Source organism: Vigna unguiculata, unplaced genomic scaffold (genome assembly GCF_004118075.2).
Source record: "Vigna unguiculata cultivar IT97K-499-35 unplaced genomic scaffold, ASM411807v1 contig_41, whole genome shotgun sequence".
Taxonomy (NCBI): Eukaryota; Viridiplantae; Streptophyta; class Magnoliopsida; order Fabales; family Fabaceae; genus Vigna; species Vigna unguiculata.
Window position 1 is genome coordinate 9,784 of NW_021011121.1, and position 22,411 is coordinate 32,194.

General features: G+C 32.4%; 1 protein-coding gene across 1 annotated transcript; it reads left to right on the top strand.

Moving 5' to 3' along the window:
* Positions 1 to 2,013: 2,013 nt before the first annotated feature.
* Positions 2,014 to 3,866, top strand: LOC114171909 (GDSL esterase/lipase At1g71691-like). The gene is made up of 5 exons (XM_028056686.1): positions 2,014 to 2,269; positions 2,393 to 2,517; positions 2,910 to 3,155; positions 3,321 to 3,573; positions 3,682 to 3,866. Exons 1-5 carry the CDS (start codon positions 2,014 to 2,016, stop codon positions 3,864 to 3,866), a joined length of 1,065 nt encoding a protein of 354 aa, XP_027912487.1.
* Positions 3,867 to 22,411: the final 18,545 nt, after the last annotated feature.

Here is a 22,411-nt window from a genome sequence, read left to right on the forward strand (position 1 = left end):
TTTATAAAATTATTCAAAATTATAGAAAGCAAATTAAATTTATGAAATTAAAATATATGGTAGAGACTTCACCAGGGTTGGGTTTCATGATCTAATTCAATGTAAAAACACTAAATAATATACATCTAAATCCTACTCTAGCATTCCCACCACTATCTAACAAGTCCTAATGTGTTAGAAACAAGTCTAAACTTAATAGTAAAAATCATAATGTCTTAGACCTTTTCTTATTAAAATTTTGCATTTAGCTTTAAATTCGAATCTTAGGAATGACCAATGATGTACTCTGTCTTGATGCATAATCAGTTAGTTGTTTATTCTAGGTTTTAACATCGTGTCCAATGATTAGATACCCATAAATATGCAAACATTCAATTCATGTAGTTAAGAATGGTAATATAACACAAAAATAATGAAAAAAAATGTTAATTAACATAAATCACAAAGAGTTAAGATACATTACGTCCAATCCCATGAATAAAGGTATACATTCTGAACACTAGAAAAAGAAAATAATGATGAACGCTTCTAGCCTTTAGAAGGTGCCTCTACCTCCAAAAGATCAAGTTTCCTCTCTCTCTCTCTCTCTCCCTCTCTCCCAAAAGGGGAGGTCCCCAAAAAGAGTGGTTTATTTTTAACTCCGTTGAGCCTTCTATTTAAGAACTTTCAAAACCTGACTGAGCTTGGAATTTGTACTTAAATTTGTAATTGAAGTAACCAACTCTATTGATAATTGATTATATTGATAACTTCTTAAATATCTGTAATTTCCACTTATCTACAATATAAATCAAATACTTATATATTCCAATTTATTAAATAAAACCTTAATTATCTAATAAAAGATAAAATACTTATCTTTTATAAAATTATCTAATAAAATCTTAATTATCTAATAAAAAAATAAATTACTTATCTTCTCTAAAATTATTTAATAGACCCTTAATTATTTAAAAATATAATAACAAAAATACCAATAACAAATAAAAAATAAACATAAGAAAAACATGATAATTTCAATTATAAAAAATCTTATGCTGAGTAACTTAATGTATTGTGGAGAACACCATACAAAAACTAAGAAAATTGTACACCATAAAGTACCCCTAAATGTAGGAAAGCAAATGAATAAAATACTTTAATATGTGCTGCATAAGTGTTGTCTTGTGAAATTTTGGGATAATCTTATGGAGATTATAATGCACTCTTTGACATAGTACAAAGTTGACTAGTCTTTTGTAATATAAATTATATACAATATTTAAAGCATATTAGGCATATTGTTTAGCAAAATAACTAAAACATAAATTTCTCTCTTGTATCCAAATTGTTTGAAATATATTATACTCATTGTAGAATTGATATGGAAATGTAATTAAAGGACATACTATTATAATACCTATTGTAAATATCACGTATAAGGATTTGGTACCCCAAGTACTTAATTTGTAAATACAGTTTTGTTTGCTGATAAAAAATATATATAAAAAGTTAGTTTTTATTTAAAAAAAAGGTGCATAGAAAAATATTAGGAGAAAAATAAATTTAAGAAAATAATGATTAACTAAAGACATATTTCACTTAATATTAATTGTTATTAGATAAAACAATAATTTAAAATGGACAAATTTTAAAATGAAAAAAACACTATAGATGTATTTGATTGAATCGAATTATTCTATATCTAGCTACCTTCTAACTAATAGGAGATATATTTATACAAAAGAAAAATGAGAAATATAACTTTTAAAATTAAGAAAAAAAGAGAGGGATGGAACTGAAGAGAGATGAAAAAGGAAAATTAAAGAAGAATTGGCTAGCCTTTACCAAATTTGAAAAAGAATAACAAAAATTCTATTTAGGGCACAAAACAAGAGTTAGACAATGAAGCATGCTGAGAGATAACTACACACATTTGAGTTGTACTTTTCATTATCAAATAGTAATGCTTACCATATAAACTATTATTTAAGAAATTATTTGGATTCTTGAATTACTCCAAAAGAAAACAAAATGGAAATAAGCTTAAGAAAGCTCTGGGTTATTTCCATACTCATAATCCAGCAATTTGCATTCTTGGCTGATGCCTCGCATTCTAGAAAGAAGATTGTTCCAGCTCTTTACGTTTTCGGTGATTCAACCGTAGACGCCGGAAACAACAACAATCTCAAGACACTTGCCAAGGCAAATAAATTTCCCTATGGGATTGACTTCAATAATTGTTCCACAGGAAGGTTTAGCAATGGCAAAACAATTGCTGATATTATTGGTAACTTTTCCACCTTTCTTTTGGAACATTGTCTTTGTCTCTATTTATTTGAGGTTTTGTGTTTCCATGTAAACATGAAAAATAATATTACCAGGAATTTTATGCATGTATTGTCTTTTGTAGCCATTAGATTGGGTTTGCCAATGCCGCCTCCATACTTGGGTGTGCCCAAGTCTCAAAGACATCAAGTAGTCACTGGACTTAACTATGCATCAGGCTCATGTGGAATATTGAATTCAACCAGATCAGTAAGATTCAAAATAAAAAATAAAAGGATTCAATATATTTTTTTGTCTTCAAAATATTTTTAAAAAGATATGTTTCGGCCTTAAAAGTTGTATATGTCATCTCTATGTTTAATGAAAGCTATGTAAAATCCTTCCAGCAAAGGATACATGGAAGTTATATTGTAGTCCACTGTGGAACTCCATTTATCATATGATAAACAATTTAAGTGTTGTTTATTGGAAATATTTTTTACATAACTTTCATAAAATACATGAACAAAATAGATATATATTTATTTTATAAAGAAATATAATTTTTAAAAATGGTTTCAAGGATAAAAAATATATTTAACCGATGAATAAAAATTTCCCTTTCAATTTATTTCTCATGATATTTTTATTTTGTGATGAAGGGGGATTGTTTATCTTTAGATAAACAAATTGAATACTTCACCTTAAGTGTGGACAACGATCTTCCAAGAAGCATACATAGCAAAACAAAACTAAGGCATTACTTAGCCAATTCCATATACCTCTTATCAATTGGATCTAATGATTACATGTTGAATTATTTCAAGTACCCAAATGAAACCAATAACAAATTAAATCCAGAAAAATATGCAGATTACCTACTTGAGCAACTGACTTCACGTATCAAGGTAATCTTTTAATAAATGTTTAGAATTATACTTTGATTTCTCACATTTAGTAATTGTTATATTTTAATGTCAGCTTTGAAATAAGTATTTTACATATCATAAGTATTTATTTTTTTCTCAAAGAATATGAAAAATGTGTTTCCTTCATTTTTTATTTTTCCCTAGAGAATTTATGACCTTGGAGCTCGAAAGTTTGTGGTAAGTAGAATTGGTCAAATTGGATGCACACCAACAGTTAGTATAAGGACACCATATTCCCAAAAATGCAATGAAGATATGAATCAAAAGGTGAAACCCTACTCAGATAAACTTCCTGGGAAGCTACAAGAGCTGCAAACCCAACTCCCACATTCATTATTCGTTAATTTGGATAATTACAACTTCGCCCAGAAAATAAGAAATTCCCCTGAAAAATTTGGTAAACGTCTAACATTAATCTCTTGAAAAAAAATGACTCAAGAAGTTCGCGAGTTTTTTGCATTCCTCTATGATCATAACTGATACTTGTTTTTTATTATACTTTCAGGGTTCAAAAATATTTTTGACTTGTGTGTCCAAGGAGGGAAGCCTTGTGCAAACCGGAATGAATATTATTTTTTTGACTTTGCTCACCCAACTGAAGCTACAAATAAAATACATGTAAATGAGTGTTTTAGTGGAACTCAATTATGTCTTCCTTACAATATTCAAAAATTGATTCACGCTCATTAAACTATTTGTACCATGTTCTTATAGAAATATATCATTATAAATTTTTGTTTATTATTTATTTTTCACGTTCTCTTGATGTATGATAAAGATGTTATACTTTGCTTAACTGCTTTATGTTTCTAAATCACTAGTGAAAACTGAGTAATTTACATTATATGATTTACACGTGAGAGAAGAAAAAGAAAAAGAAAATAGTGGGAGAAGGTGTTGAGATGGATAAGGATCAAGAATTTTAGAAAGTGGAGGATGATGAATAAATATGGAAGGTGGGTAAATTAACCAAACAATCACTCTACCAAGCAATTGCGAAATAAAGATTAATGTTTTTTCCTTTCAAAAGAAGGTGGATTAACTTAATACTACACATGTTTAACTATTTGTGTAGACGCTTGCAATGGATAGAACTCTAACTTTACAAAATTAGGCACACAAAAATGTAAACAAAAGTGATTCAAATAAAGATATAGGTGGTACACTTAATGTAATTGTTGAAAGGAGGAGAAAAGGAAAAATGGATGGCATACATTCGTACTAGGATAAGATGTTTATCAAAGAAGAAAATCATATAAAAGAAATGAAATAGAAGTAAAATATTGTAAAGTGGAAATCAAGTTTTTTACTCATAAGATAATAAGAACTACCTAACCCAAACACTTGGTGGTATGAGAGTTGAATGAAGATATGAATTATGTATTCGAGAATTTATATTTTGAATTATAATATTTTTAAACATCAATATTTTTTTCAGCAAAAAAAAATATATTAAAAGGAGCAATAGGGTTTTCCCAACCCATATACAAAAAAAAAATACAAGGAAGGAAGTAAAAAGAAAAAATCTACCTCTAAGAGCAATGTCTTCCCATATTGGTTGCTCACAAAATTACATTAATATAACAAAAGAAAAAAAAAATAGGAGAGATCAGATAGAAACCTCATATACCAATTTTATTACCATTTTGGTTCCTATAGAAATCATCAGCAAAAAGACTTCGCAACAATATTTGTTCTAAAACCAAGAAAAGCCAAAACAACCTGTCTCTACAAAAATTTTCCTACTACCTTGGTAGGTTCCTACCATACTAATTCCAAAATGATCTTCAGAAACACAAGCACAATATATTGGTAGTATTTCACTTTAAATCCATTGTAACAAAGAACAATGTAGTCCTGTCCCCACCCCATCAGTTAACATATTAGTCTACTAATATAGGGATGAGAAAAGAGCCTTCTAACAACCTAACCAAAAAAGCTAATTTACCAAACAGACATAAGTTATAGACACATGGTTGGACACAAACACCAATAAAAGTATGAAACATTTGTAATAGGATTTTTATACACTATTGATGACCAAGTTTTGAGTTAGATTCAAGTGAACACTTTGTCACCATCAATTATTGCATTCTTGAAAATGAAATTGTTTCTTTGATTCCAAATACATTCCAAATATTTTTGTAAACATGAAGATTGGCTTAATAAAAATATTGTTAAGGTTCTTAAACTGTATGATATTTCAAAATCTTTTTTCTTGATCAGTTTGTAAGTCTTCAATGTGTCTATCTTTAGAGCATTTGGTGGTTTAGACTATTTATTCTACATTTAATGATAACTTCTTTCATTTTTCATATGAGAGTTCACCTACTTGACACTTTGAGCTTAGTTGTGAAGTAGTATTAACATGACTTCCCTATTAGTTGTAATAGTTGTAATGATAGAAAAAAATGTTAGTTAAGTAAGAAGGAAGCTTTGAGTTGTAATATTTGTTTCATGGTGAATTGTTTTCGTGGATGTAGATTAAAGTGTGTTAATACTTTAATTGAACCATGTTAATCTTTTGTGTATATCTTCCATTATTATCCATTGTTAACTAAGAACATAGGAATCAATTATCTCACCTAAACACTTAGTGGCATGGTAATTGAATTGAGATACAAATTATGTATAAAAAGGTTATGTTTTGAATTTTGTGATTTGTAAACACTAAAAATTGTAATTTGAAATCTAATACCTAAAAATATGGAAAATTATTGTTTGACTGCCATTTTTTACTCTCATCCTTTACTCTCTGATGTGACTTAATGTGGGACATTGATTCTTTCAAAGGAAAAGATAGTGGTACATTGATCAATGACCCACAGTAAGTCATGTTGGGGAGTAAAGAATGAGAGTCAAAAGATAAGAGTCATAATATCATTGTCCTAAGAATATATCATTTATAATGACTACATAATAAAAATATGGTTATATTTATGTATATTTAATGTACAACTTTAGCAACACAACTTTAAAAGAAATATTATAAAAAAGTCTCGATAGGTGTAACTTTCATGACATCAAAAATACAAATTATCTTATAGTATACAAGGTGTATATATATATATATATATATATATATATATATATATATATATATATATATATATATATATATATATATATATATATATATATATATATTAATTGTGTAAGAATATTTTTTATTACAAAAATCTCAGTTCTGAAAAATTATTATTGATGTGCAATATAAAATTAATTTTACTAATAATTTTCAGGCATTAATATTGTACACGTTTGTAATAGTGCAACTATTTTACAAATAATCACAAAATGTGAAACTATGAAATCAACATCTGATAGAAAAAAAATATTTTACTTTTTTATGCCAAAAGTTATCTAACTGACTTCATTCCGGTTTAAAAGGTTATTCAAACTATTTTTTAAACAAAAAAATGAAAATTAAACTTTATCAGCAACACTGGTTAAGGTTAAAAAATAAAATTCAATAATTGATTAGAGGAAAACATATTTAAACATTTGTGATATTTGGAAAGATAAAATTTACAAGATTAAAATATTAGATATTTCTTGTACTAAATTCACACATTATAATAATTAAGAGAACTACAATCATGGCTGAACCATTTTTTTAGAAGTTTGGTAATCTTAAAACCATACTATCTAATTTTTAGAAAACAAGTGGTATTACTCCTTATTTATTAGTTAAAATACCTTTTTGGTCCCAATTTTCATTTTGTGCTCAAATAAGTCATAATTTTTGTGAATTCGATTCAATTAGGTCCTAATTGAGTAACGTCATTTAAATTGGTAACGTTTCACTGTACAGTTGGCATTTTTGTGCTACGTGTTCCATTAGTAATCCTATGTGGCAATGTTTTATGTTTAATGACATGTTTAAACAAATTTTTTTCAAATAAATGAAAATAAGGAAAATTAAAAAAAATAGAATGTTTAAAAAGTTTGTGTTTGTTCTTAAGGTTTATAAAAATCGTACGTGCCATGTTCTTTCTCGTGTTTGACCTTCCTCGTGTTTGGAACGTTAAGCTTGAATGCAGCTATGTCTCGGACCCAATCTTCTTCTTTATACTCTAATAACTGTGTGCAGCGTAGTTTTCCCTCGTCTGAAGGTTGGGGGCGCATGGTTTTGGGGTTAACACCCATTTGTGATTGTGGAGAAGTTGTAGTTCTCAGGACAGCAAGAACTCCGAAAAATGTGGGTAGAAAGTTCTGGTGCTGTGCTAACTACAAGGTAAGATTGATTTAATTGCTATTCTTCTAGGTATGTCAGATGTGATGAATCTCTTAATAATTTTTTTCGTTGTGATGTTTTTCTGTTCAATAACAGCGCGAGAGTGAAGCTGGTGTTTGGTGTAATTTTTCAAATGGTGGTATGAAGATATTGATGAAGAAAAAGATGCTATTATCATCAACCAAAACATGAAGATACAACATCTCGAGAATGTAGTTAGGGCTCTTAAAAAATGGTTCATTGTATTAGCAAGAGTGGTTTGTATTGTTGGGTTGATAAACGTGGTGATGTGGTCCCTGATGCTGAAAAATTGACAGAAAAGTGTTGTAATTGTGAAGCTAACAATGTAAGAACCTTTCCAAAATTATCAATGAATTCAGTTATTTATGTTCAATCAGGTCCTTACTTTTATTAGTTATGTTCAACTAGGTCCTTACTTTTGTTAGTTATGTTCAATTAGGTCCCAAAATTTTAAAATTATGTTGAATTCTGTCTTATACTAGATAAATTTGTCATGTTTAATAATGTTCCGAAAAGAGATAAAATCCAAGGTCTGATTTATTAAGACCAGATCACATTGTAAATAGTAAAATGTTGTGAATAGTAAAATTAATAATAATAAAATTATAATTGAGAAGTAACTTAGTTAACATTTCAAATGAAACAAGTTGTTCAAGTTCACCATAATCCTGATCCAACTTACAAAATGAAATAGTTTATGATCCAAATGATCCAAAATGGCTAATCCTAACTGATCCATCTTACAAAGTAACAACCATGAAAGTACATACACATCATCTGAAACATCATCTGCTACCGGATAACAAATTACACGATCATCGCCATACACACACAGATAGGGTGAGCTATGCACATACACATAAATAAATATGAATAAACCCCCAGTCAATTCAAAATTATATATATTTATTTACAACATCACCCACTTTCCCCCACTCATAACCAATACGAGTTCATGCATGTACTCTAATTTTGGGATTTCATGTGCTTCCACGACCCTCCTCGCTCGTGGTCCAACCTACAAGCCTATTCCGCTTGTAGTCCTGCTTCACGGACTCTCACACTCGTTCATCCGAACTCCTCGCTCGGACCCGGACACACATACTCGCCTTTCCTACTATGAACTCCCTTGCTCAAAGCATTCCCAAGTTGAGCATGAAATGAACTCCCTCGCTCATTCATCCCAACAAGGGTACCTCCGGTGAACTAAACTGTTCACGTTCCGCATATGGTCCACCCATCACGAACTCCTCGTTCGCGACTCAATCCAAGCACATCCCAAAATCCTATGGACTTAGTCCTTCAAGCCTAAACACCCCAGAACATGTAAATACTTCCCACAACTTAAGGAACGTCAACCAAAATAGCTCAAAACAGTGCACACACAAGCATAGGTTCACAACATTCTCGCCTAAGCCAAGGGTCTACGCCTAGGCTAGTCCATCAACCTCGCTTGAGCTAGCCCAACTCGCCTGAGCGAGCATGAAACAATGACTACATCCTCTTATCTCGCTTAGGCGAACCCCACTCGCTTGAGCGAGACTCCATTCGCTCAACTACTCAAAACTTCTCGCCTAAACGAGAATTCAACATAAACAGTACCAATGCCTCATCGAGACCTTGCTTAGGCGAGCCATTCTCGCCTAAGCAAGAGTATCAGTCGCTCAACATCTCAAAAATCCCTCGCTTGGATGAGAAGTCGCACTCAACACGTGCAAGCTTCATCGCAACCTCGCTTAGGGGAGCCTTTTTCGCCTAAGCGAGAGCATCAGTCGCTCAACCCCAAAACAAGTCGCCCAAGCGAGAAGCATGAATCAGCACCAGAAACAAGGTTCTGCAACTCTCGCTTAGACGAGATGGACTCGCCTGGGCGAGACTTGCAGAGTTCCCTCTCTGTTCACGCATACAATTCACCCAAAACAATGCCAAACCAGTCCAAAATCATACCAAAACAGCATTCAATCATTACCTAGCATAAAACAATGGCTAGCAAACATCAAACATGTTATTTCATTCATTCATATTACCCCAACTCGAGATTGAATCATCTCTACCCAATTCCATACCAAAACCCTCATTCACTTCATATTCCATTACCACAAATGCACATTATCAATTCCACAATTCTCAATCACAGTGCCTATAATATGGAACTCATACCATATAGAATCAATATGAGAATAAAACAAACCCAGAACCACAACCATAATTTTTATGCAAAAATGGACAGCTCCCCTAACCTGGAATTATTGATCAAAAATTGGGAGGAAAGAATGCTTCTCCTCAAGCCTCCTTCCAATTCACCTTTTGTGCACCCAAACTCCCCACTCACAACCCAATTTTATGCCCCTGCTGCTAGGGTTCCCTCTACCTTTTCACATTCACTCCAAACTAAATTTAGCAAAAATAAAGTCTACCTAATGTCCATCAAGGTTTGAACCCGTGACCCTCCATTCATAAGGCCAACACACAACCATTATGCCAATTCATATTTGGTGATAACTATTATAATCCTATGATTATAATATCACTCACTAGTCACAATTATATTATTAAAAATACTAATAAATCAAATAACACACAACATGCATACATAGGACTCAAACCCAAGTCCTCTCACACAATCAAGTACTCTCAACAGCTAGTACTTTTCCACGTCACATCAAACAATATTTAATTCCATAAAGGCTCTTCCTGCCCGCATTTATTAATTAATTAATTATTTAATTAATTAATTTTCACGGGTCTTACAGAGGAGCATCAGTTGGTTGTGAAGACTGCACATGTGGAGGCACTTGTGGGCAATGTTTTCTATTGTGCCCCAGTTCACAACAAACTCTATATCTTTTTCTATCCCCACCTTTTCTTAATTGAGTGTCATCTTCCTTTAGCTCCCATTGTTCCAACCTTCTCTTTTTCTTGGGTCTCCCATGCATAGTCCTTTTACGTGGAAGCATGACATCTGGGAAAATAGTGTGATAATGTAGATTTTTACCATTATCTTGGCTATCTTTTGCTAACAAAATCAACTCCTATTGAGCTTTTTACCCACTTAATCCTCACTTGTACTTTACTTTTGTGAATAAATACAATATAAGGTATATAAATCTAATTATAGCACAAATCTCCATTTTTGTGACCAATTTAATGATAGGAAGCTTTTGTCTGAAGCCAAAGAAGTTTTCGACCAGAGAAGAAAAAAAAAAGCCAAAATTGAAGACATGAACATAGCAGTTCAAGGTTGAGCGCCAGAAATCAAGGCTGAGCACCATTCTTCTCGCATTTTTTAACGTTGAGCGCCAATTGATTCACATTTTTGGACTCTCAGTGCTAGCGCTCAGCCCCATTTGGTTCGCATTTTTGGGCTGTGAGCGCTAGAAGCCAGTGTTGAGCGTTGATAAGCTCGCATTTTTTGGAAGTTGAGCGGTGCGGGGACGACGCTAAGCGACACCTATGCTGATGTGGCAAAATTAAACCAATTTCTTCTGGATTCTCGAGGGGAAATCATCTTTGGTAGTGGGAGGCGCGAGCAAACTCGTTTTGGAGAGATAGGAGGTGTGCTAGGGCTTGTGGGAATGACTCCTTCTTCCTCTTTGTATCTCTTTCTCTTCCATTTGTAAGCTTCAGATCTCCATAACAAGGGAGAGTTAAACCTATTTTTGTTGCGATTAGATGTAACCACTGCACTTTTATGTAATTGCAATGCTTTGAATATAGAAATGCCTCTTTCATTGAATGCTAGTCTTTTTGTTTCTTCACTTAATGCTTGCATTAATTTGGCCATCCATTGCATGATATTTGGTTCATTGGGTGTGGAAATATCTTTTGAAACCTTGACTCAATGGAGCTTGTACCTAGGAATGGGGCTTGACCCATTGGTTGTCTTAAACCCTAGTGTATAAAGCAAACTTACTTATTAGGAGTTCAGGGAATTGACTTTTAATAAGGAAATTTAGGCTCAATCCATTAAGGAATTAGGGTTTGAGTAAATTTGTGGGTTGACATTAGCATATTAATGTAGAGGATGTAAAATTGTAGTTGCATGAAAGCATAGTTGGTGAATTCTAACTTCGGCAATATCAATTCATATCATTTCTAATCTCTTCCATTCACTAAGTGCCTCTAACTTCCAAAGTTCAATTTTAATCATTAATGCAAAATTTAATTTCTTACATGAAACTCAAAATATGAATTCATTCTTTACTTTAAATTAGTCATTAATTACACAATTATTTTAGTATACACAAGTCTCTTGGGAAGCGTATCTCGGTCTTACCAGTTACTACTTGTGCGACCTGATACACTTGCTGGAGTCCTAACACAGTATTGGGCCACAAGTGTTGTCCATTGATAGGGAAGATAATGAAGTTGTACATCTCTTCATAATTCTGCATTCAAGTTCAAAAACCTGATGGCAGCATGGGATGCCAATTATCATCCACTTTTTGCAGCTGCAATCTTGGGTGTCCAAGTTGACAACAAACTTGTCCCCTACCACTGAAAGGTGTGCAACTTCAAATACTTTCCCTCCCTGCACAACTACATAATCATTCATATACATACATAAGCACATTATAATTTTAAATAAATGATATAATAAAAAAGTCAATATAAATAATTCATACCTTCGGATCCAATATCTAGTTTTTTTGGATTCTTCCTGAAGTTTGCTTTTATTTTAGCACAAATCAACCCTTCGATTTTTTTTACCTTCTCTCTTTTAGATTGCCACCTCTTCATCATGTATATTCGTATATCTTCCAACATTCAGAGAACATGCTTGCTTCTAGCATCGACAAGGACACTATTAAATGTCTTTGTCATGTTGTTTACTACCGTGTCATTCACTGCATTCCTTATGAATCTTGATCTGGACCAAAATCTGCGTATTCATAGAGATTAATTAGGATTAGCCAATTTTGATATATAACATTATAAACAAATGTGATATTAATACAAACCTAGGTGGTATAGAATTAAGATACTTGAAAGAATCCTCATTCTCTTTTTTTATATCTCTCATTACCCTTTCCCATGCCATAGGGTGTGTCATAGTTGTTGCCTTCCACATTAAGTTCTTCAAGTTTTGACCAACAAACCGTTTTCTGAAATTGGAGTACAAATGTCTCATACAAAATCGTTGCTCTGCACTAGGTAATAATTCTTGGATCGCATGCAACAAACCATGTTTACAAAGGAAAATTATTAGCAAATCAGTACTAAAGGGGCAACAAACCACAAAAGCATCTTTGCATGCCTTGAAACATGTGTAAAACATACTAAATACTGATTTGCCTTGCATATCATCCACTTTCACTTTCACTATGCTACCAGGATTGCATCTTGTAACATCCCATCCGGATATTACGGTTTTAAATAAAATAAAATAGAAATAATACGTCAACGTCATTTATTAAATCTCATTTCCCAAAACGCGAGAAAATTTAAAACTTCATTACATAGTCAAATAAACTAAATCCAAATCATAAACTTGATTAAATCATAAGTATCGCAAAGTGTTTACAAAATTATTCCAAATCATAAAACAATAAAACTTTGAGAAAACTCTTTATCCCAGTCTAGCCTCGCTTTGGCTCAATGCCTCGCCAGATCCACATGCAACATCATTTTCTCACGTGTACCGCGCACACGATCATCGCCAAACATACACAGATAGGGTGAGCTAATCATAAAAACATCAATCATATAAATAAAGCATTTATATGTCAATACAAATATACCAAAGGAATTCCCTCCTTTAATTTCAAGCCACTTGACCGCTACCATGTTAATCGTGTTCTACGTCTTCTAGTGAGTACCTCAAGATGTCTTGTTGCCATACCTATCGGCCACAACCGATAGAGCACATACGGGAAACCATGCTACGGATCATACACCATAACGCTAGGTGGAGTTCCCAAATACGAACATAGTTTGCAACGTCCCAAAACTACCAAACTCATCAGCCAACTACTAAGGAGGGTAATCTATCTGGACCCATCTGAACTGGCCACAACCAACACACTCACATCGGCAACACTCGCCAACCTGAGCTCAACTCAAAGGTTCCTCGTGTTCATCCGCCATCCCGAGCTCAACTCGAGGGATGCCATTTCGAACTCAACTCGAGGAATGCCACGTGTTTAACCCTTATCCCGAGCTCAACTCAAGGGATACGTTCCGAGCTCAACTCAAGGAACACCAACAACCCACCTTCGAAGCATCATTATAGCCTTGTAGATCACGCACGTCCAGAGTGAAACATCAATACTGTTGCAGTAGAATCGCCTGGCAGGGAACACGTACCGCCAAGCATTGTCGCGTCTAGACCGCGTATCGGGGGATACGTGCCACCACACGCCAAGCGCCTTTAATGCTACTGTTTCAATAAGTATCGCCTGACGGGACAACCCTTACCGCCAAGCGCACGCCACACACTTGAATACTCTAGTGGTTTTGTAGCTATCGCCTGGCGGTTAAACACCACTGCCAGGCACTACACCAGTACTTACGCAATATTTATTTTTAAGCACCCATAACAAGGTAAAAATTAATCCTACTTTTATAAATAAGCATATCCTCAATAAGGAATAGAGGCTTCCAGAAATCAACATGTCTCACATGCATAATCTCAACTTAGATGGCTTCATTATACGCGTTCACAAGTATCACCATATATCATATGCATCAATGCAATTAATATTGACACACATGCCTTCACCAATAACCAATTCTCCACATGTGACTAACCCAAAGGAACATTCAAATTGATAGAGACTTACCACACAACCCAATCATGCTTCGTTAGAAGTTACTAAGAATTATCAAGAGGTTATTCATGCATTTTAAAGACTCCAAAATCAGCAATATTGAGTAACGTATATCTTTAGCTACTGACCACCAAATCAAATATCCACCGTTTGAAGTGAAGCACCACATGTGATGGACCACCTGTCAAAATTTCACCTAAATCAGACGGTTAACGAACCGAGAAATGCAGTTTTACGAAAACTGCACGAATTAGAAAAACAGTGGTGCCTAGCGCCAAAAATAAGGAGCCTGGCGCCTGGCGGTACAAACCAAGTGCTAGGCGGTTCCTATTCTGCGAAAATAAGAAAAATAGCGTTTTTCGTGAATCAGAACACCACACAGCTCTGGTATGGCACGTGGCAGCCAATTGGGTGCCGCCCCCAAGTGGTTCCTGCACCTGCGTACCTTACCCCTTTCACAACAACTCTGATTTCCATCCATTTAAGACTCCATAGGATACGATCCCAGTAATTAGGATTATGGTTCGTCCCTAACACTTCCCATTCACGAATTTATTCACATTTTCCTTAGATTGCTGCCACTATAGAAATTTCCAATTCATTAACCCTAAGATAATATTCCTACTGTTTCATCCAATTTAGCCATCAATTAAATGAATTTCAATGAAGTTTGACATCCTATCACCCCTTAACCATTAAAATTGGCTTTCCCTCCAATTAGAGTCATCCCACAACACTCAGAACACCAAAATCGAACCAAAATTTGGTTCGCATCGCCTGACGGGTGTTCATCACCGCCAGGCAGTTCAAGCAAAACCTAGCAACTCGGTTGGTCTGTCATGCGTCGCCTAGCGGGCAAGCTCGTGCCGCCAGGCGGTTCCATCTCTGGAACCCCAAAATGCCCATAAAAAGATGAGTCGCCTGGCGATGGTTCATCACCCGCCAGGCGATTTCTGGAAAACTCCATAAACATGAAAATCATATGAAATAGGCAGGAATTATGCATACAATTTATCATACAGTTCATGCATTTAATAAAAACATGTAAAATTAGTGTAGTCTAGCTCCCCTAACCTGGTTTCCTTAGATTATTTTTGGACTCGTTGTGAGTTCCCTCTTGATCACAATGATGTACCCTTGACTCTATCTCAATGCAGCTCCTTGCTTCCCTCAATCCTCACCTTACACTCTCAATTTTCGTATACCTATGGCTATGCAACAATAATAGTCCCTAAACCACTCTTTCTTTCTCTTAATTGGTCACTAATTGTGGTCTTAATGAGAGGTAAATGGTATAAAACGAAAATACCATTAAACTTGAGTTTAATTGTCATTCATAGGCAGTTCTATGATGGTTTTCCAACCCCCTTGGCTGCTAGGGTTTCCTTGCCCTTTCACCTTCATGCCAAAGGAAATTTTGACAAAAAGAAAGTTTAATTTGGATTCACCGAGGTTCAAACCCATACCATGCCAAATGTCAAATCAATGCATAACCATTCAACCAATTCATATTTCATGATAATTTATATAATTCTATGATTATATTATCACTCATCATGATCCAGCACATATTTAAAATAATAATAAATTAAATAGCACATAAATAGCATGCATAGGACTTGAACCTAAAACCTCTCACATAATTAAGTACTCTCAACCATTTGAGCTAATACTTTTTCCACGTCACATCAATCAATATTAAATGCCATAAAGGCTCCCACTACCCGCATTTATTAATTAATTATTTATTTAATTAATTAAATTTCACAGGTCTTACACATCTCAGAATTTCATATGCATAGTCATGTATTCTTCGAAATTGTTCTTTAAATGACCCTTCCACTTGGTCTAAAGCTAAGGACTTTGCCCTACGAGCCATAGCCATTGAGATACTTGTATTCCACTTCCTCAACCCCTTCTCTCACACACCTTCTTACTAAGCCATTTTGCGCTCATAATCTTCAGTTTGAACTCCCTAAATCAAATATGCCTATCAACCATTTTCCTTAACTTCCATGCCTTGCGTAAAGGGAAATATGCAGCCTATGCGGACCATTCACATTTTCCTTGTGCCCCCATACATTTCACTCTCACTCTTTGTTTATCATTTTTAACCCATCTAATATTTCTACCAGAATGAACTGCATAAGTAGTTATAGCTTGTTTCAAGTGTTCCTTATCTATGAAATTTGTGCCTACGTCCCACTTATAGTCAGCCATGGATTTTGGCATGAAAAATGTCCCAAATGGACCATAGTTGCCCCCTTCATCACCTGAAATGTCATCACCACAACCTTCATCACCACTTTCCTCAAGGCTAACCAACTCCTCTGTCCTGTTGTCTCCCTATCAGAAGCTTCATAACTTCGATCTTCCTCATCCTCACCATCTTCCCCTTCCTCGCTTTCTTCCTCTTTCTTAGACAGTTCCTCTTGCTCAGAATCTTGCTCATTATGCAACTGACATTGCACCTCCACACTCCTTTCAAACAAATTTTGATCACCATTGTGCAAACTAATTTGGACATCAACAAGTCCCTCAACATCTACTTCTGGTGATCTTTCACATCCCTTAACAGAATTTGGATCAGGCAAATTTTCTTATTGATGTACTTCATCGCTCGCCTTATGCTGAACCTCATCTTGAACTCCTTCGTCACCCTTCACATCAGTTTTGTTAACTTGAGGCAAATGATTCCTCACGTGAGATTGCACCTCACATTCACTTAAAGCATCACCCCCATTTGCACTTCAACCTCAAAGTAACCAAAACCAACCTCAACCTCAACCTCAGATTCATGCCTATCATCTTGAACCTCCTCATTAACCTCCTCTTGAACCTCCTAATTAATCTTGTCCACCTTATCTTGAACCTTCTTGTCATTATCATTGATATGACTGCTCTCTCTACTCTCTAAGTCATCCCACACTAATAACCCAGTTTATCTTCTAAATCATTTTCCACCACTTTTGCTTCAGAAATACCATGCACAAAAAACATGTGAACTTGACCATAGTGTTTGGCAACATGCATCATGTTTATTGCACCTTTGTCATCAACCAACATGTACATGGCATTCTCAATTGCATACCATAATTCCTTAACATTAACATAGCCCATTTCCCTTATTTCCCCTATGACCTCAAAATAACTCCACATGTCTGGGTCATAGGCCCAAACAATGGTTTCCCCACCAATGTAATTAACTAGGCCATGTTGTTTAAAAATTCCACCATGGTGGACCACAACTTCAAAACTTTCATCAAAGATATAACACCACTATTCAAATACGTCATAGACCTATCTGGCATATATGAAAAAAAAATGTAAAGAAAGGTCCACTAACACATTCAATATCACATAAAAAACACATAGGGACCACAACTTTGAAAGAAATAAAATCGACAAAGCACGCACACAACCCCAATCCACTTATAAAGACTATCACTAAATTAGGGAAAAGGAGTGGGACACACCAAGGGAAAGGAGAATGACATACAATAACATAGAATAACACCACAAAAGCACAATCACACAATCACAAGCTCAATCGAAAATAACATAAATGCAACCGCAAATAAGAAAAACGCATTCGCAAATAGGACATAAAAATTTGTAAACCTAACCTCTCTTGATGAATCACTGATGATCCCAATAGTAATGGCACACCCAATCGCGATCTGAAGTTTTCTTACTTTTGCCCAAATTCGAACAAACCTAAATCCCCAATTTTCTAACTAAGACCCCAACCCGTGTTTTTGGTTTAATCTGCCTGTGTTGTTTTTATTTATTTTTTTAATTTTCCTCCTTTTCATTTATTTTAAGAGAAAATATGTTTAAACATGAGATTAAACATCTCACTAAACACAAAACAGTGCCACGTAGGATTACTAATGAAACATGTAGCACATAAATGCCAACTATATAGTGAAACATTACCATTTTAAACGGTGTTACCCAATTAGGACCTAATTGAATCAAATTGACAAAAAATAGGACCTATTTGAGCACAAAATGAAAATTAGGACCAAAAAGATATTTTTACCTTGTCTATTCTTTACATATATCTTTGGATGGGGTGGGTTGAGAGGCAAAGAAAGGAAGGAAGGGGGGAAAAGATTGTTTGGATATAGGAAAAATGAATGAAAAGTGAGTGAAAGTTATCTATGTGATATGATTTTTGTGATAAGTATAAATGAGAAAAAATAATTAAATGTTTAATTTAATTATTGACTAAAATGTTATAAGATATATATTAAGGTTAGTTTTTAAAATAAATATAAATATAAATATATATATATATATATATATATATATATATATATATATATATATATATATATATATGGTATTAAATTTAAGTTGCTTAAAGGTGAAAACACTAATATATGATAATATATGATGTTATCATTTGAGGCATAAGTTCACGCTATATTTAAAAAGCTTTGTAAATAGAGTGATAAATATGTTCATATAATTATGTTTTATATAAATAAAACCACAAGTGCAAAATCAAGAACACACTATGTTTTTGGCCTTAACCAAAATCAAATCAAATAGAATACATTTTTGTTTTATAAAACAAACATTAATCATGTTAAGTATGTCTCATTACATAATCGATTATGTTATCATCCATAATCAATTATGTGTTAAGGTATACCCAATGTTTCTCCCACGTTTATGCTCACAAGCACATTAATTATGAGAATTATTATGTCAACATATGTATAAGGGGTAAATGGGTAAAAGTCTCATACATGGCACAAAATCATCTTTTCTTCCCGCCTCAGTCAAGGGGGCCCTCTCCCCCTTTCACTCCTTTTTTCTTTCCTACCCTTTCCACCCAAAATCACATAATAAAATTTAAATAGCATATCTTCTCTTTCTTCTTTTAGGTTGTGTTCTTTTGAATGGATGGATTTGAGGAAGAGTGTGAGGATGAATTTGGATAGATTTGAGTGGATGAATATGTGTGTTTTTTTAGGTGAATTTAGAAGGTAAAGTAAGTAAATTTGAAGATGAATTTTGTGAGAGTTAGTGAATGATTTGAATGATGTGATAGATAAAAAAATTACAATAGATAAAATTTGAAAATTAGCTAACTACCCATCTAATAAAAATAAAATTAAAGAATTTTTAAATAAGTTAAAAATATTAAATTTTAATAATATTTTTATTATTATTAATTATTACCTATAATAAATATTTATTATTATCAATTGTTATATATATATTATAAATTATTATTATATTATATACATTATTATTATTATTAAATAAATAATAACAATAATTAGTAATAATAATAATATATAATAATTTATAAAGATATTGTATTATTACAATAGTATTAATTATATATGGTAAATAAAGTTATAATGGTATTAATATAGGAAAATGGCACACGGATAAAATTGTAAAGTGTACTTTCATCCACCTAAATCTTCTATGTAGCGAGGGGATACAATTTTAAACTATTTTTATAAATATGTGCTTTTACGTTAGTGTATTTTTTTTGAAAAGGAACATGAATGTAATTATAAATCCATAGTTGCAAATCAACTGATTTAAACAATTAGCTTAAACTGACATACGCTTAACTTCTAAAGTAAATAAATGGATCCATTCAAAAACCAATAGTAACTCTACATGTCTTTATATATATATATATATATATATATATATATATATATATATATATATATATATATATATATATATATTATAAGGACTTAAGAAATAGTTTAAAAGTAAAGGTGGTTCTAAAGATGAACTTGATTATTTTATTCATAAAAAGTTCAATTATAAATAGATATTTTATAAAAATCATTATCTTTATGAAAACCTTTTTCTAAAGTTTCTTTTTCATTTTTTTAACCTTTTTAGCACATCTTTCATATAAGCTACAATTTTTTATTGTTGTTGTATCGAGAGTTTTATGTGCCTTAAACGTAGAGAGCACAACAAAAATGTTGTTTATTTGTTTTAAGCAATACGATAGAAAATGTTGATAGTTATGGCTATAGTTTTTAAAATATGGATAGTTGAAACTCATTTGACCATCCAAACATTCAATTCATAAAATTTGAAGACATGATTAGAACAAGTTCAGAAACAATTTAATAATTAAGCATTTCCAGACACAAATTAAAATACTACCAAACAAGAAAATAATAAAGAAAAATAAAATTTAAATAAAAAAAACTTAGAAAAAAACTTAAAAACTTAGAAAACACCGGGTTGTCTGACAATAAGCGCTTACTTAAAGTCTTTTAGCTTGACGCCCTTAATTATTAGGCTTGGTTGGTGCTTTTGGTATGTTATTTCTCTCGCACACCTATACAAAACAAGGGAACATTAGAAGGTACAAATTAATAGTAACAATTAATTTATATAAAAATTAAATTATACATAAAAATAGAAAGATAAATATATAAACAATTTAAGTCAAACTTGTGAAATAAAACACGCTTGACTAAACAAAACGCTAATCCCCGAGAATGGTGTCCAAAACTTGTTACAAAAATTGACAAGTGTACCAAATCGTACATATAATAAAGTGGATAAGTCGAGATATCGTTTTCCCAAGAGAGTCATGTTATTTAGAAAAAAATATGTTTATTTACTAATTAAGGCCAATAACTATAAAGTAATGAAAAATATTAATTTTTTGTTTATAAAATTATTCAAAATTATAGAAAGCAAATTAAATTTATGAAATTAAAATATATGGTAGAGACTTCACCAGGGTTGGGTTTCATGATCTAATTCATTGTAAAAACACTAAATAATATACATCTAAATCCTACTCTAGCATTCCCACCACTATCTAACAAGTCCTAATGTGTTAGAAACAAGTCTAAACTTAATAGTAAAAATCATAATGTCTTAGACCTTTTCTTATTAAAATTTTGCATTTAGCTTTAAATTCGAATCTTAGGAATGACCAATGATGTACTCTATGTCTTGATGCATAATCAGTTAGTTGTTTATTCTAGGTTTTAACATCGTGTCCAATGATTAGATACCCATAAATATGCAAACATTCAATTCATGTAGTTAAGAATGGTAATATAACACAAGAATAATGAAAAAAAATGTTAATTAACATAAATCACAAAGAGTTAAGATACATTACGTCCAATCCCATGAATAAAGGTATACATTTTGAACACTAGAAAAAGAAAATAATGATGAACGCTTCTAGCCTTTAGAAGGTGCCTCTACCTCCAAAAGATCAAGTTTCCTCTCTCTCTCTCCCTCTCTCCCAAAAGGGGAGGTCCCCAAAAAGAGTGGTTTATTTTTAACTCCGTTGAGCCTTCTATTTAAGAACTTTCAAAACCTGACTGAGCTTGGAATTTGTACTTAAATTTGTAATTGAAGTAACCAACTCTATTGATAATTGATTATATTGATAACTTCTTAAATCTCTGTAATTTCCACTTATCTACAATATAAATCAAATACTTATATATTCCAATTTATTAAATAAAACCTTAATTATCTAATAAAAGATAAAATACTTATCTTTTATAAAATTATCTAATAAAATCTTAATTATCTAATAAAAAAATAAATTACTTATCTTCTCTAAAATTATTTAATAGACCCTTAATTATTTAAAAATATAATAACAAAAATACCAATAACAAATAAAAAATAAACATAAGAAAAACATGATAATTTCAATTATAAAAAATCTTATGCTGAGTAACTTAATGTATTGTGGAGAACACCATACAAAAACTAAGAAAATTGTACACCATAAAGTACCCCCAAATGTAGGAAAGCAAATGAATAAAATACTTTAATATGTGTTGCATAAGTGTTGTCTTGTGAAATTTTGGGATAATCTTATGGAGATTATAATGCACTCTTTGACATAGTACAAAGTTGACTAGTCTTTTGTAATATAAATTATATACAATATTTAAAGCATATTAGGCATATTGTTTAGCAAAATAACTAAAACATAAATTTCTCACTTGTATCCAAATTGTTTGAAATATATTATACTCATTGTAGAATTGATATGGAAATGTAATTAAAGGACATACTATTATAATACCTATTGTAAATATCACGTATAAGGATTTGGTACCCCAAGTACTTAATTTGTAAATACAGTTTTGTCTGCTGATAAAAAATATATATAAAAAGTTAGTTTTTATTTAAAAAAAAGGTGCATAGAAAAATATTAGGAG

What these genes read in the sequence shown, in the direction of transcription:
- LOC114171909 (XM_028056686.1), top strand. Translation starts at nt 2,014, where the DNA reads ATGGAAATAAGCTTAAGAAAGCTCTGGGTTATTTCCATACTCATAATC. An exon ending in TATTGAATTCAACCAGATCA is followed by an intron (nt 2,518 to 2,909) that starts GTAAGATTCAAA and finishes TTTGTGATGAAG; the next exon opens with GGGGATTGTTTATCTTTAGA. An exon ending in AAATTCCCCTGAAAAATTTG is followed by an intron (nt 3,574 to 3,681) that starts GTAAACGTCTAA and finishes TTATACTTTCAG; the next exon opens with GGTTCAAAAATATTTTTGAC.